At 41.1% G+C, this 15,795-nt stretch overlaps 1 protein-coding gene and 1 long non-coding RNA gene across 8 annotated transcripts in view; one reads left to right on the top strand and one right to left on the bottom strand.

Annotated features, from left to right (window-relative positions):
* Positions 1 to 9,226, bottom strand: part of AHI1 (Abelson helper integration site 1) — a 64,301-nt gene extending 55,075 nt beyond the window's left edge. Inside the window, exons 1-3 of one of the 6 annotated variants that reach the window (XR_014217755.1) lie at positions 9,017 to 9,226; positions 1,040 to 1,096; positions 171 to 292 (exon numbers count right to left, since the gene is read on the bottom strand). Coding sequence is in view for 5 of the 6 variants with exons in the window: in XM_082215893.1 (XP_082072019.1) it covers positions 171 to 292; positions 1,040 to 1,055 (138 nt within the window). In the remaining variant the exon portion in view is untranslated. Of the gene's footprint in view, positions 1 to 170; positions 293 to 1,039; positions 1,097 to 3,585; positions 3,680 to 3,700; positions 3,847 to 7,929; positions 8,118 to 9,016 lie in introns of those variants that run through there. The other 5 variants (XM_082215893.1, XM_082215889.1, XM_082215890.1 and 2 more) reach the window with 5 other exon arrangements.
* Positions 4,048 to 11,895, top strand: LOC309528524. 2 transcript variants are annotated; one of them, XR_014217792.1, is made up of 2 exons: positions 4,048 to 5,185; positions 11,712 to 11,895. It is a non-coding gene; the product is annotated as an uncharacterized lncRNA (long non-coding RNA). The 2 variants fall into 2 exon arrangements; XR_014217793.1 differs by lacking the exon at positions 4,048 to 5,185 and adding an exon at positions 9,251 to 9,310.
* Positions 11,896 to 15,795: the final 3,900 nt, after the last annotated feature.

Here is a 15,795-nt window from a genome sequence, read left to right as displayed (position 1 = left end):
GTAACCCCAAGGCTGCAACAATTTCTGCTTTCCAAAAGAAATTAACTGCAAAGAACAGTCCACTTTTCTTCATATTTCTTAAAGAATTGAGCATGAGACACTAAGTTTTGCTCTTTTAAAACCCTTTTGCCAAGACAGGCAAACAAAGTTTTACAGAGTAGCCAACTCACCACAATGTTCTCTGGCGTGCCTAATGCTTTCTTCTTCAATTTCTTTTTATCTGCTAGGTCAGCATGGCTCTTGAATATTTCTTCAAAATGAACCTTGGTTTTTGCCTTGGCTTCACTCTCCACTGAAAAGGTCAAACAGCAGTTTCATCACTTTCATTAGCTTATTAGCTCAAAATGGCTGTCACAGCCCAGTTATCATCTTCCATTCATGCCAAAGGTGAACCCAAGGTCCCTGCAGATGTTCTTCCTTCCCCTGCTGAAATTAGGTCTGAAAAAGGCTTTCTTAGAACCGCAGAGGTTTCATCACAATCCACAATCCATTAATTAATTATTTAATTAATAAACAAATAATTCTATTGTCATCAATAGAAAAGGTTGTAGTGTGTGCTTGGTCGCTGTGTGTGGTGCTGACAATAGTGTTTCCTGTTGGAAACAGGCCCCCAAAAGTTGGCGATCCCTGATAATATGAGGCCATGACTCCTGCTAGCCATAGAAAACAAGAACAAATACCGTTTCCAATCAGCCAAACCTCATTGTAAAAAGCCTAAGTGCTGATTGGCCGGGTGGATCTGTAATCCCATTTCTGCTAAGAGTTAAAGAAGCAGACACTGTGGTGATAATACTGCCGATTCCTTCCTTGCAAACTAGCTACTGCATCACAATGCAAACATGGATGCATATCAACATGCACTACTAGTTGCTGTCAGGGTCTTTGGGCGTACGGTTATCATCTCTGGAACAGGACCCAGGTCTGCAATGCTGGAAATACTAATCAGTAATAAGAACCCTTCTTTATACAGATAAAAATTAACAGTAAATGGTTCATACAACGCAAAAGGTAAAAATACTATAGCCCGTATACTACATACCTGCTGGCATTTTCATGACCCTCAAAGGCAACTCAACACATTTCACTGTTCTTCATTCTGCAAAGAAGACCAGAATATGTTATAGGACAGTAACACTGAGAAAGACAACTATCAGTGAACAATCTAACACAAACTATCAGACACAACGTGAAAAGGTGTTGCAGGCTTATTAACTTCGGGTAATATGCAATGGTGACTATGACCTTATGGGAAAAGGGGAGACTTAATTGCCCTCCTGACTTCATTTTACTACACCTTCTAAATCTACTCCAAAGGGCCATTTCTGGAAGAGATTTAAGGGGAGCACAGGGTGCTGAAGGGTGTGGAGACAGGAGAACGGCTGAAAACTGCCTGCCTCCCTGTTCAGCTAACAAATTCTCTTCCATCTGTGGACACTCATACTTGAACATCACCCCTTGTTCATGATGTTTGAACTATCAGCCATCCAATATTTTTATTGTATTTTATCACTTTACATTAAGGATGAAGCAAGTACTTAATTTTATCAACAGCAAGCCTAGGATCCAAAGGACTGTTTAATGAATTCTTCAGTAGACATGAGTCTCTTCAACTACAGACCCCCATGCTACTTGCCAAAGACTTCTAAAACATGGTAATTGCAAAAGGTCCAGTAGGAGGAAGAGTGGGATATAAAATTTAAAAATAAAACAAATAGAAGTTTGGTATTACAGCATGGGTTGACAGGAATATCCTGTTGAAAATCCTAATCTCCCTCAATGGACAATAGCCCTAGCTCATCTAAGTTGGCTCTCTAGATCCTAAATTGTGTAAAGTTTTCTTCTTTTAATTAAACAACTCACTGTTTAAAGTTTGATTTACAAGACAGTCCTATAGTTCAAAGCAGAGTTCATTGTGCTTTACTCTCAGGAAATGGGTATAGAGTTGTAGACTTATTCTATGTAAACTAAATACATCTAAAAGCAGAACCCATGGAAGCAAAAATGTGTTTTAAGGTTTATTCTCTGTGAATTGGTCCATAAGAAGGCCCACAGAAATCACCATCAAGAAAAAATATATAGGGCTGGAGGGAAGCCAGTAAGGCAGATATAAATCAAAAGAAAAAACCAGTAAGCAAAATTCTCAGACCTAATGTAGCAGCAACTGGTTAAACCTAATCAACCAGGTCCCCTTAATGACTTCTAAAATAATGTCTTAACTAATCAGCCAGCAACATTTTGATGCACTAACAGATACACCAGTGCAGTGCACCACACTAAGTCTGAATTAAAGTGAGGAATAATATAATGAATAGTGTTACAAAACTTCAGTGATGCCATATACACACTACTGCAAATGTTTAAGATTGTAGTGGCAGGTAGAGCGCCTATGCTAGTTTCAGTGCCTTCGGTGATTGCCCAAAATTATTATTTGCTTCAAATACATTTCTAGGTCATTGTGCCTGGGGTTATGCACACTTTGCCTCAGAACAATTAACTGGCATAATAAGTACAAGAAGACAGGGAGAGGAAAGCTTGACATGAATTCTCTGAATTCATGCAATCTCATGTTTGGTTTTCCAATGGTTCTAGCCCCACCTGCTGAAGATTTGGTGCAATAATTTATAGTTTATATAAATGAGTTCACTGCATCTGACAAATGTTGCATAAATGAATTCAATGCATCTGCCATGGCACCCCACTATAACCACCTGATCTTCAAGCACCAAAAAAACCAGCCTGCATGCAAATTCTACATGCTCACACGTAGGGTGGAAGAGCTCTCAACAGAAAGAAAACACTACACCTGTAGCTTAGCCACCAGGAATGCTCCCTTGCTGTAGCTTAACCATTTGCTCTACAGAAGTGCTTGCTGTGATGTAATCCTATACTATGCCCTTCCTAAAATCCTGCCTAGCATGTGCAACCAAACAATTATGACTTAGCTCAATTTATCATGTACTGTAATTTGGTTAATGCATAGGCCAAAAAGGTCTTCAGAAACATGGGCAGTCGTTTATACTTCTGCTTGTCTCACTCCTCCTGGCTACCCTCGCTGCGCATTTATGTGCTATGTAGTGTTTGAAGTCAGTATATATGTCACGGCCACTGCATAGAAGCTGCTTTGTGCAAGTCCTTACGGTAGCTGTTATCAGTGGTAGGTTGTTCAGGTGAAGCAGTCTATCATGTGATTACAGTTGTTACTTTCACAACAGTGAAAATGACTGTTTCTGTGTGCTATTTGGGTGTGGGGAGTCTGCATAGGTGTGAAAACCCAACTCAGATGTCTCCTGAGCTCATTCACCTCAAACAGCTATGCCTTAGAGCAGTGAACCACTCCACATGAATAGCTTTTTGTGTAAAAAGTTGTGAAATAACTCTAGTGCACAAGCAACATTCACGAGGGACAGATGGGACTTAACTGCTGACTGGCAGAGGCCAGCCTGTGACACTACACCTGCCACATGGAAGCTGCATTTAATTCTGTGAAGACAGGCCAGTGCAACTGTCAGAGTTGACTATGACACCAGTGCAGTGCCACAAACTAATACAGGCTACATTAAAACCCAGCTTAATAAAATGGCCCACCACTTGCAAGGTTAACTGTTGTCCTTCCCGGCTCATTGAATCCAGCAGGGAGGACCGACAAGCTGGGTCCAGATTTTTAAACACCTCTTTGGCAGGGAGGGGTAGTCTCGGCCACCTTAAATGAAGCAGCTGTTAGGATCATTCCTGAAGAATGCTTCCTTCAACCCTGTGAAGACATGTTGCTTATTTGAATTCAGTTTTAATGTAGATTGGATTCTGTCATTTGTATGGTAATGTGCATTGTAATGTTTAATGTGGGGAGTCCTGTCTGGTCAGGTGGAAGTTGATTCAGCTGTCACTGGGAGACTTCAGCTGACAGCTCAGGAGTGGTTAGAGAGAGAATTCTCAATATGCAAAAGAAGCAGTGTTCTGGTTGGTGGCTGCAGGGTTAGAATTTTCCGTTAGACCATGTGATTAGCTGGGGCTGGACTGGAGGGCCAGAAGAAGTGTATATATGGCAGGGTGCTAGTCAGCTAGAAGTCAGTCTGTGCTGGTCAGTGAAGGAGTTCATGGTGTTTGTGGTGCACTGCCCGAAGACAGCAGAGGAAGAGGCTTGAGAAAGAATACGTACAAGAAAGGCAGTGTCTTGGTGGCAAAAGACTTGTTGGGTTATCTGAATCACTTGGCTCAGGCATAAGAGATGAGGAGAGAACAGCGCTGAGCAAGAAGTAGTGAGAGGCAGTTGCACTGCCAGGCAAAAGCACTGGTAAAGGTAAGCGGACCCCTGACCATTAGGTCCAGTCGTGGCCGACTCTGGGGTCGCGGTGCTCATCTTGCTTTACTGGCCGAGGGAGCCGGCGTACAGCTTCCGGGTCATGTGGCCAGCATGACTAAGCCGCTTCTGGCGAACCAGAGCAGTGCACGGAAATGCTGTTTACCTTCCCGCCGGAGCGGTACCTATTTATCTACTTGCACTTTGATGTGCTTTTGAACTGCTAGGTTGACAGGAGCAGGGACCGAGCAACGGGAGCTCACCCCGTCGCGGGGATTCGAACCACCGACCTTCCGATCACCAAGTCCTAGGCTCTGTGGTTTAACCCACAGCGCCACCCTTCAGCAAAATTCCTCACTTATCATGTTGGTGAGGCTTAACTGTGGTGGAGTAAATACAAAGGCAATTGGGCAAAAAGTTTTAATAAGGTTCGCCAAAGCTGTCTTGCTTTAGTAACAGAGTATATAACAAGCTACAGCTAATTAACAAGGAAAGTGTATGTCAATTTAAAGAGACTGTACCACATAAGCTTGTACGCTACATAATCTTGTAATGAACAATATATTTCCTAAATATAGTACATATATCTGTCTGGCTTTATATCACAGTTAGCAGGTTATTGGTAAGTTAAGAGTGAAAAGGGTCCAAGTTATATTAAATGGTGGGAGCAGAACAGATTTAGGAAAACCACTGAAGTTGGATTTTGTTAATAAAATAAGTAAGGAAATATCCTGTTCTCTTGCCACAGATTCAAAGGATGCTCACTGGACCCAACCAGCCAGTTGAAAAGATCATTTTCTTTGGCAAGTTGTTCAGAGGTCACCTACATATGTGGAGTTGAGTGTCATTGATCTGATGATGACACCCAAGACTAGCTGTCTTTTGCAGGTAAGTCAGAAAAAGTGCCGAACCAGTGTTTGGGAACAGCAGTGGACCAAAACAGGGTCCATAAACTTGTCTAATAAGTGTGATGGGGTTCAGCAACTATGAAAGGGAATGTATACTCCTTAAAAGGATTAGATGTGCATTCTGGGAGTGCTACTAGATTCACCTTTACCTCTTAAGGGTCAGAAAGCCTTAGTAGCACAAAGAGCCTTCTATGGGCAGAGGCTGATATACCAACTATAACTCTCCTAAAAAGAGATGGCCTGGCCACAGTTATCTATGTTCTGTTAACCTCAACACTGGACTATTACAAGATGTTTTACCTGGGGCTGCTTCAGGTTGGAAATTGCAGGAAATTTCTAGAAAACTTTTAGGTTTGAAACGGTAGCCTTTCTAGAAGACTTTTAGCCCAACCACTGCCAACTCTGCCTCTGCCCACTGGCAATATAAGGCATCCAAAAGATTATTTCAGAGGAATGTGGCCCTCAGTATAAGGTTCCACCCCCTGCCAATAAGGAAGAAGGGGAATCCATATAAAGCTGCCCTTGGATATCAAGATTTAGAACTTATGTATTGCATCTTCATGTAAAACTGCCAACGTTTCATAACAAGAACTACCGTATTTTTTGCTCTCCTACTAAAAAGTAATGGGAAATGTGTGTGCATCTTATGGAGCGAATGCAGGCTGCGCAGCTATCCCAGAAGCCAGAACAGCAAGAGGAATTGCTGCTTTCACTGTGCAGCGATCCCTCTTGCTGTTCTGGCTTCTGAGAGTCAGAATATTTTTTTCCTTGTTTTCCTCCTCCAAAAACTAGGTGCGTCTTGTGGTCTGGTGCGTCTTATAGAACGAAAAATATGGTAATTACATATGTCATCAGGATCAACACAATATATAAGCAAAGATCTAAACATTGCATATCTACATTGTTTGTATTCAAAACCAATGATGTGCAAGAAAAAAATTGTTATGGAAAATTTTCCATTTGAAACAAAACATTTTTATTTAACAAATTTTTATTAAACAAATCAGTGACATAAAGAATGTATACAAAGAATGGAAGCTCAATCAGCTTCAAAGTTGATCTTAACTTTTTTCCAGGCATATTTGGGCATGATAAAATCATGTTCTTAACAGTTTGCAATATCTTCACTTTGTTCTTCAAATTAAAACAATATAATGAAAATGTATGCTTGTGAATTATACTGTCTTAACAGTAAAAAAGTATAAAAAATAAATAGGTATTCCAATGAAAATAATTTCCAAATAAAGTTTTGATTGTGTTTCAATATAATATAATATAATATAATATAATATAATATAATATAATATAATATAATATAATATAATATAATATACCGGTAATATAATCCACATTCAGAATACTTTTTACATTTTCCCTCTAATTAAATATTTCTGTTCAAATACTTCTAGGTGTTAGAAATTTTATTTTAGATTTACACATGACTTTTTTTTACTTAAAAAGGTATCATGGTTAATACAATTAGTCCTTTCCATCACAAAGATATCATGCAGAGTTAAGCCATCATCTTCCTGAATACCCTGTGCAGACTGTTACTGTTGTCTTTTGCCTTAAGGCATTTTAACAATTATATGGCTACCTACTGTATGCATTACACTTCCCTACATTTTTAATTAATGTCAACAAAAGCAATTAAGGATGGAATACTATATTGCACTTACCACTGAACTGAACCGGACTTATTTCTGAATAAAGGATAGGATTACACAGTGTGCTTTATATGTATTAGCAATGCAGTTGGATTAAGCAACAAACAAGACAAACGTCAATGGAGAGGGAAAGAGTGTAAATATAGTCCTTTAAGCAACCTGAATAAGATAAGGATGTTCACTAATTGTAATCCCATCTCTAAATAGAAATGATTTCATCATTCAACTCAAATAGGCAGAAGAAAGTGAGATTTCCAGTGCAGGAATTGCCTAATCCAGATTGCATTATAAAAACACAAATAAAAATGACATACATATTTCCCCTAATAGTGGAAAAGCTGTATTTAGAATAATTTGTCATTCCACATAATGTATACAGTATAGTAAAGAAGGAATGGATGCACATATGCCCATCTTTTATAGATTTTCATTTTGATATATTTTCTGACATCTAGATAACATTGAAATATAATGTTATAGTTCTTCTTGTCTGATTCCATGCACTGTCATTTGCATCTTTAACAAGACACAGAGAAGCATCATATTTCATGTGATTCTTAAGTAACTATACTTAAATATACTTGAAATTTATTGTATCCTTATCTGTAATTATTCTCAATTATCTCACTATTCCCTTTAGTCTAACTAACATCATTCCCTTTAGTCTAACTGCACATGAGGCAGATTAGAACTGGCTAATTTCAAAGGCCACAGCTCCCCCCATCAAATGAGTTTCAGAACAAAGCAAGGATTTAAAGCTGATCTTCTTTGCTATATCCAACCCCAACAGTCAACTACATAGCACATCGTGGAATCATTATTGACCCTGGTGCGGTTTGGGATTGCCAGTAGACTATGTACATGAAGAAGTCAGTTCACAGCCATAGGGAGAGAGATAATGACACTCATTACTCAATGGAAGTTACCCCTCCGCATAGGATTGCTATTAAGGAGGAGAACTGACATCCCTAGGCACATCTGTGTAGGAGCGTTAACTTCAGATTAAAAGCTCTTTCTTGCGTAGGATCAAGCCCTACTGGATCCCAGAGGGACTTACAGTGCTTCCGAGTAAATATGCGCAGCCTGGGGACCACCCACGAGCAGAGGCGATCCTAAAGTGGGAAGCACTACGAATTCAAACACCAAAGAAAAAGGGGAGCTTCATGGGGCATCGTCGCTTTTCGATTCTTAAGTTTCTCTAGCCCACTCCATATTTAAGCAACCCGGAGAGGAGAGCGCAGCCCTTAATAAAATTTATTATTATTATTATTATTATTATTATTATTATTATTATTATTATTATTATTATTAATAATAATAATAATAATAACGGCCACACAACCGAAATCACCGGGTTTGATTCACATTTTGAGCTCCCTTCTATCTCGAGCCAAGGCGATACTACTGTAGTCCCGCCCTCGCACTCCGCCTCAGCCAATCGGCGCTGCTTTCTGAAGAGGCGCGCACGCCCACCTCCCTCCTCCTCTTCAAGGTACATGCTCCGTCTCCTAACAGGACCTCATTCTGTCATAGGTGAACCACGGGAGATGTAGTGCTGGCGGGGGCTGCTGGGACTCGTAGTCTTCTTGCATTCCTCGCTTACTCTGTTCTCCCCCCTCACACACCCCTCTCAGGTTTCTCCGTTAGGAACCGCCTGGGCGCTGGCTGCCGTTCCTCTAACGGAAAAGAACGCAGAGGCCGCCGGTAGCTTTGTGGGAGGAACAGCTGGCGCTGTGAGGCGGCAGGCAGCGCGCTAAAGCCGTTGGGATTCCAACCGGCCTCCGTGGCAGTTGCTCGCCGGCGGCTGAGTTTGATGCGTGGAAGCTGCGTGCTACGAAGGCCTCCCCGCTCAGCGCCCCGACAAAGCGCCGCCGACTGTGGAGCCTCTTGGGCATAAGCGCCTCCCTCCGCCCCTCCCCTATTCGCCACAGTTCTGGATTGGAAATAACCGCCCTCAGGAGTCCCCTCCCGCTTAGAATGTCGGCCGCGCCTTGGCCGCCCTCAGGAGAGACGAAGCCCCTGCCCAGAGGCCGCCTACGCTTCTTTTTTTCGGGCTTTGCGCCGCCATCTCCCCCCTCCCAACCAGACACGTAGCGGGTCCTGGTGGGAACTCAGTAAAAAGGGGGAGGGGGTTAGAAACTTACTTCCAACCCTCGATTGCTCCGCGCTGTATTCAACGGCAGCTGCCTACGCCGCCTCCGACTCCGCTGGCTACGTCCGATGCCGCCGACGGCTTCTTCACCCTGCCGGTCGATTGGCCTTCCCTTTCATTCCGTTCCTCGCCTCTTCCGTCACCCCCCTTTGCCCCAAATGGTTTCGCCTCAAACAAGCTGACGGCTGCCAAGGAAACAAGGGCGTCCACGGGCCTACGCGCATGCGCAAGCCAAACGCGTGCGAAGTTGCGTCTCGTTCTGTCTGCTGCTAATATGGTTGTTTTGGTAGGTTGTTCGGTACCGGGGTACTTCTCCCATGGCGTTGTTGGCATGAAAATGCCAGCCCATATTCACCCCCCCAAATGGGATTTTTTTTTTTACGCTTTTCTGGGGAAAACACAGCAAACGTGTTGCCTGGGAGTACCCTTACCCTTACTAAAAAAATAATACAGAAAGGTAGGACGCTTTGAAAATCACAATAAAAAAAGTTTAAAAGTAAATATTTTTATTTGTGGGGAAAATTTCTATCCCACTTTTCCTGTCCACAGTATCTAGGAGACATAACAGTATAGGGTTGCCATGTAAGGAGTAAAATGCTAACTCAGGACTAAGGGAGGAACGTGCTAAGAGGAAGGCCGGCTTGGCAAATCCACACCATGATCAACTCCCGCAGGAAAACCAATGTCCCCACTGTGGAAGGACGTGTGGATCCAGAATTGGCCTCCACAGTCACTTACAGACTCTCTGTTAAAACCGTGTTTATGGAAGACAGTCTTGGCTATGAGTGATTGCCAAAGAAGAAGAAGCCTCTTGTATATTGAAACATGGTTTTAAATAATAATAATAATAATAACAACAACAATTTATTATTTATACCTCGCCCATCAGGCTGGGTTTCCCCAGCCACTCTGGGTGGCTTCCAACTGAATATTCAAAACAATACAGCATTAGACACTAAAAACTTCCCTAAAGAGGGCTGCCTTCAGTTGTCTTTTAAAAGTAAAATAGTTGTTTATTGCCTTAACATCTGCTGGGAGGGCGTTCCACAGGACAGGCACCACTACCGAGAAGGCCTTCTGGCTGGTTCCCTGTAACCTTACTTCTCGCAATGAGGGAACCGCCAGAAGGCCATCGGCAGTGGATCTCAGTGTCCGGGCTGAACGATGGGGGTGGAGACGCTCCTTCAGGTATACAGGACCAAAGCCGTTTAGGGCTTTAAAGGTCAGCACCAACACTTTGAGTTGTGCTCGGAAACGTACAGGGAGCCAATGCAGATCTCTCAGAACCTGTGTTATGTGGTCCCGGCGGCCACTCCCAGTTACCAGTCTAGCTGCCGCATTCTGGATTAATTGCAGTTTCCGAGTCACCTTCAAAGGTAGAGCGCATTGCAGTAGTCCAAGCGGGAGATAACCAGAGCATGCACCACTCTGGTGAGACAGTTCGTGGGCAGGTAGGGTCTTAGCCTGCATACCAAGTGGAGCTGGTAGACAGCTACCCTGGACACAGAATTAACCTGTGCCTCCATGGACAACTGTGAGTCCAAAATGACTCCCAGGCTGCGCACCTGGTCCTTCAGGGGCACAGTTACCCCATTCTGGACCAAGGAATCCCCCACACCTGCCCGCCCCCTGTCCCCCAAAAACTACTTCTGTCTTGTCAGGATTCAACCTCAATCTGTTAGCTGCCATCCATCCTCCAACCGCCTCCAGGCACTCACACAGGACCTTCACCACCTTTACTGGTTCTGATTTAAAATAGGCAAACCTAGTAAATACTCAAGCCAACTTATGCATTTGACAACCTAGAAAATAAATGTTCATTAGAGACATTTATTCACATATAATGCTGTGGCGTTTCCCTCCTAGGTGTGTGACATCATACTGGGTTCATAAGGAAAGGGTTAACTAATTGTAAAATGACTAACCAATGGGAACCCAAGGGAAGGAGTTAGAGTTAGGGTGGTTGAGAAGACCGTCTGGAGTTAGAAGAGACAGATAAGATAAGTCTGTGGGTTGGGCTAGTCTGGTGTGAGAGAGAGAATTTGTTAAGAGGAGTCAGTCAAACAGTTGAGATAATCAGTGAGAAGATATTAGGAAGGTATAGGCCGGTAAAGAAACTAAAGTTAAGATACTGACAGGAATATTATCTGAGAAACCATAAACTTGTTAATGTTTATAAAATAAATTTGTTTATTTGGTTCACTTTTAACAACTGTCTGGACTCAGTGTTTTACCCGAGAGTAACTGGTTGGTGGCAGCGGGGAAGCAAGCACAGTGGTGACACAGAGATCAATAGACCGTTAAACGTCCAGGGACCCTGTGTGATCGCCACAAATGCTTTTATGTATTTAACTGTACATAAAATTGTCAGATGTTATCAGACGCCTCAAATGTTATACTACACGTTTGTTATGAGTCAGAGCTGTGTTTGTAAGTTAGGAATTTAACTTTTGCAAAAAGATATTCAGCCTTGAAGTTTAGTTACTTTTTAAGAACAACAGAGAAGCTCTAAGAAATAATTCAGTGACTGCCTAGCAACCAGGAGAGAACCATTATGTGTGTATGTTTGTGTATGTTTTTGTGCAAATGTGTTTGTTTGCAGAGGGATAAAAAGCAAAGAAGCAGGTTTGGCCTAGCAGATGAGCAATGTCAGCAGTCTAGACTGTTACTATTTTATTTTGCTACAGACATGGGCCTAAACAAATGGAAGATGTTCCCATGGATGTGGAGAGAACAGCATTGAGACAACTCAAACCTGAATCTTGGCAGGGAAGAATGCTGTTTTCACAAGCCAACTGGATTTCTGGTTTCTACGTGAAAGAATAGTATACTATAATAGACTATTACTATAAAAGCATAATATTACTGTAACAGGCTATGGCTATTACCGGTACTTGCAAGAAGGTAAATGTAAAAACTTAGTTTTAGTCTTACACTGTCCTCTAGGTGGTGATGAAGTTACACTCATGTGCACTCATGTATGGCTTCCCAACCCCCAATCCCCCATCTCTCTGTCTGGAAAATTATTTCGGAGGCACATTTTTACTTACCATTTTTTAGGGTCAGTTCATCCATTATGTTTGTGCTAATTTTTGCAAAACTAGTGCTCTAATATACACATGCGGAGAAACATCATAAATGTGGGACATGACTGACACCACTGACAGTGGTCTAAGCTACAAAAGTAAATGATATTTTGTACATAATAGGTAATATACATATATTTGTGAAAGAAAGTTTGTGCTTTTAGTATGCAAAAAATTACACCAGGGACTGAGTATGCCTTAATAGATGTGTATTCAGTGAATGGGTTGTTTAGTGTCACAAATTGTGCTTCCTTACAGCTTACAATCACACGCAACAAGGTTGAATGTAAGAGAGGTTCAGAGAAGACGAACCCAAGGTCATACAGATTCAGATAATGTTGCCGTGTTGGTCTGTCATAATAAATAACAATGATGAAAGATTTTTTTTAAAAAAAAATGAAAGATGTTCCAGGAGCACCTTAAAGACCAGCTAAGTATAAGCTTTCTAGGTATGAGCTTTCGTGTGTATACACATGTCTTCAGATACTCTGAAGCAGAGGTCACTACAACCTTATAACTGTTGATGACTGTTAATGATGGCAGTTTGTTCCACAGGGAAGGGCAAGGGATTTTTAAAGGGATAGATGACCAAAATTAGCTTTAGCATGTATAATGGGACATGAATCCAATATCTCTGTTCAGACCAGGCCTCTCCTTTGTTTTTAATTTGGTACTGAGTTGTAATTCAGCAACTTCTCTTTCAGGTGTACAGTGGTACCTCAGGTTAAGTACTTAATTCGTTCTGGAGGTCCGTTCTTAACCTGAAACTGTTCTTAACCTGAAGCACCAATTTAGCTAATGGGGTCTCCTGCTGCCGCTGCGCCGCCGCTACACAATTTCTGTTCTCACCCTGAAGCAAAGTTCTTAACCCGAGGTACTATTTCTGGGTTAGTGGAGTTTGTAACCTGAAGCATATGTAACCTGAAGCGTATGTAACCCGAGGTACCACTGTATTTCTAAAATTCTTTTGCAATAAGACAGCTACTTTAAGATCTTGTATAGAATGTCCTGGGAGACTGAAGTGTTCTCCTATTGGTTTCTCTGTTTTATGATTTCTGATGTCAGATTTATGTCCATTTATTCTTTGGCGTAAGGTTTGTCCTATATATAGAGCTGAAGGTCACTATTGGCCTTTGATAGCATATATAATGTTGGAAGATGAACAGTTAAATAGGCCTGGGATGGTATGTTTGATGTTATTGGGGCCAATAATGATGTTGTCCGGGTGTATGTGGCAGCAAAGTTGGCATCTAGATTTATTGCAGGCTCTTGTGCCAGTGTCCAGGAATTTGAACTATGATGTTAACTGTTCATAAGAAGGGAAGAACAGCCTGCTGGATCAGGAAATGGCCTGTCTAGCCCAGCATCCTGTTCTCACAGTAGCCAACCTGCAAACAGGACCCAAGCACAAGATCTAACCAGCCTATATTTGGCTTGTGCTTTGTGTACCCCAGATAGAAATTCAGCCATCGTACCCAACAGCTGGTCAGGGGCGGTGGTAGGTGTATGTCCAGAATATGTAGTCATTTTTTCTTCTCCCTTTGCATGGAACAGCAGATTGCTGATATTCTGGCAGGGCTATCACATGCAGCTACAACTTCTTTGTGCTTATAGAGCTGCATCAGGGTAACTGAATATTAAAGTATTTTTAGAAAAATCAGTGCTTGGAAATTAGACTTCATTTTCTTGCTCATATTAAACATGTGAGCTATTGATCAGGTTTTCACCCAGCTCGGTTTGGGAAACTAGGATAAATGAACTCTTCAACACTGCTCTGTTTAATCTTCTGCGTTAAGGAAAATGATTGTATTGTTTCCACACCCCTTCCCTTAGGTGGAAAGGTGCATTAGACACTGCCCAAGATTAAGAAGCACTGGTTCTGGGAACTGACTCCATCCTTCCTGTTAGATTTATCACATCAGCTGTGTCACTTCATATTTGCACAGGTCACATGCAAGCTTGTTTGAAAATGCTGAGTTATTACATTTTGTACATGTCAACATTTCAGCTTTAAAAATGGAATACATTTTTAGTTTTTTAAAATCAACCATCTATAAATCTGAAATATATTTTATTTTAGGAAACATTAACTGTATTAAGCTTTTAGAACAAGGAAGGGGAAATATAAATCAAAGCACACAATGATATAGTGGATCTGTGGATTTTCTCTTGTGTTTCAAATGAGAAAGGAGTCACAGACACACCTGCTAGTTATGGTGTAAGAAAACCCCTATTATATCTTCTTAGATATTAGTCAGGAGGAAATCTGTATTTACACCTTTAGAAAATAACTAGCTTATTTGTGAAAAGAATTTATCCTTATCTCAGGTTGTCTTCATAGCACATTTCAGTTGCTTAAACAATTTAAAGATTTTTTTTTTAAAAAATCAAAAAATCAAATCTTATTCTTTGTACTGATGTGTAGAACTGAGCAATCTTCAGCCTTTTTGTAGTTCCTAAGTTTATTGTTTAACCAAAGGCCATGACAAACTTGTATCAATCCATAGTGTTAATAAAATAATACAAAACATACATCCACAATACAAAAATCTGCAAAGACTTTGCCTGTACATTAAAACATAGTTTCCCTTGTGCATCTCTGGCAGCTCCAATCTGAATATTATTTTGCTTTTTAAAAATCCATTTTTGTTGCTCTAAGTACATATATTGAATGTGGCACATTTGTGCACTTGGCCCTTTTAGACCTCTTCACATTGACCTGGGAGTAGACATCATTGAATGTGGTGGAACTTGATTCTGAGTAGGGATGGCCAGGTCTGTCATTCTTGTTCTCTCAATTTCTCCTTTTTCCAATCTTAAATTCAGTTCTCCATATTTCTGCAGCAAGTTGTGATTTTTTTAAAACAAATTATTCTCAAAAAATTATCATTTCAGTTCAAATTTCTTCTAAGAAACACATGCTTTTATGCAGTTTTGAATAATGCAAACCATTTCCCTGACAATGAATTTTTATGTTATTTTCATGAATATGTTCATTTTTATGCACACTTTCCCCCAATATTTTTTGAGACATTGGTTGGAGAAATGCATTGCAGAATTCAGATATGTACAAATTTCAGAGGATGACTGTGTTTCAGTTCTCACAGGGTTTTGGAAAGTGTACATTTGATAGATTCACCTTTAAATGTAAATTTCTTCCCCATCCCTAATTCTGAGTATACAGGTTTGCACAGGAAGATGCTTAGATTTGTCTACCATTCCATTTGCAAATGTCACATTTTGGAGTAGTGTACCCTTGCTATGCAATCTTAACTCCTACTGATTAATCTCCTGCCTTAGGGCCAAACCTGATGCTACACCCAGATATGTGTAGATTTACCACAGTGAAAAGCAGCCTTGGGATGCCTCAACAAAGAACAGAAAAAATGGCATGGGGGAAACACATTTAACTCTTTCCCTTTTGGTTGTTTTTTTCTGCTTAAAATAAGCCACCCTTCCTCTTTTCCCTAAGCTAGGGAAGAAGTGGCTTGGGTGGGTAGTTGAGGTGAGCAGGTAAATGGCAAGAGGAGTCAGTGTTGACGTTCTTCCACCCTTGCATTACAGCCATGAAAGGCTACTTTTAATTTTAAAAACTCATGAGAAATCTACATGATCTTTTGCAGAAGATCTAGTTTGGCCCACATCTTTTCAAATCATCTAGCAGTCCATTGCACAGTTCCTACTC

Source organism: Podarcis vaucheri (genome assembly GCF_965113315.1).
Source record: "Podarcis vaucheri genome assembly, chromosome: 3".
Classification (NCBI taxonomy): Eukaryota; Metazoa; Chordata; class Lepidosauria; order Squamata; family Lacertidae; genus Podarcis; species Podarcis vaucheri.
The sequence above is the reverse complement of the archived record's forward strand: the minus strand, read 5'-3'. Positions and strand labels throughout refer to the sequence as shown.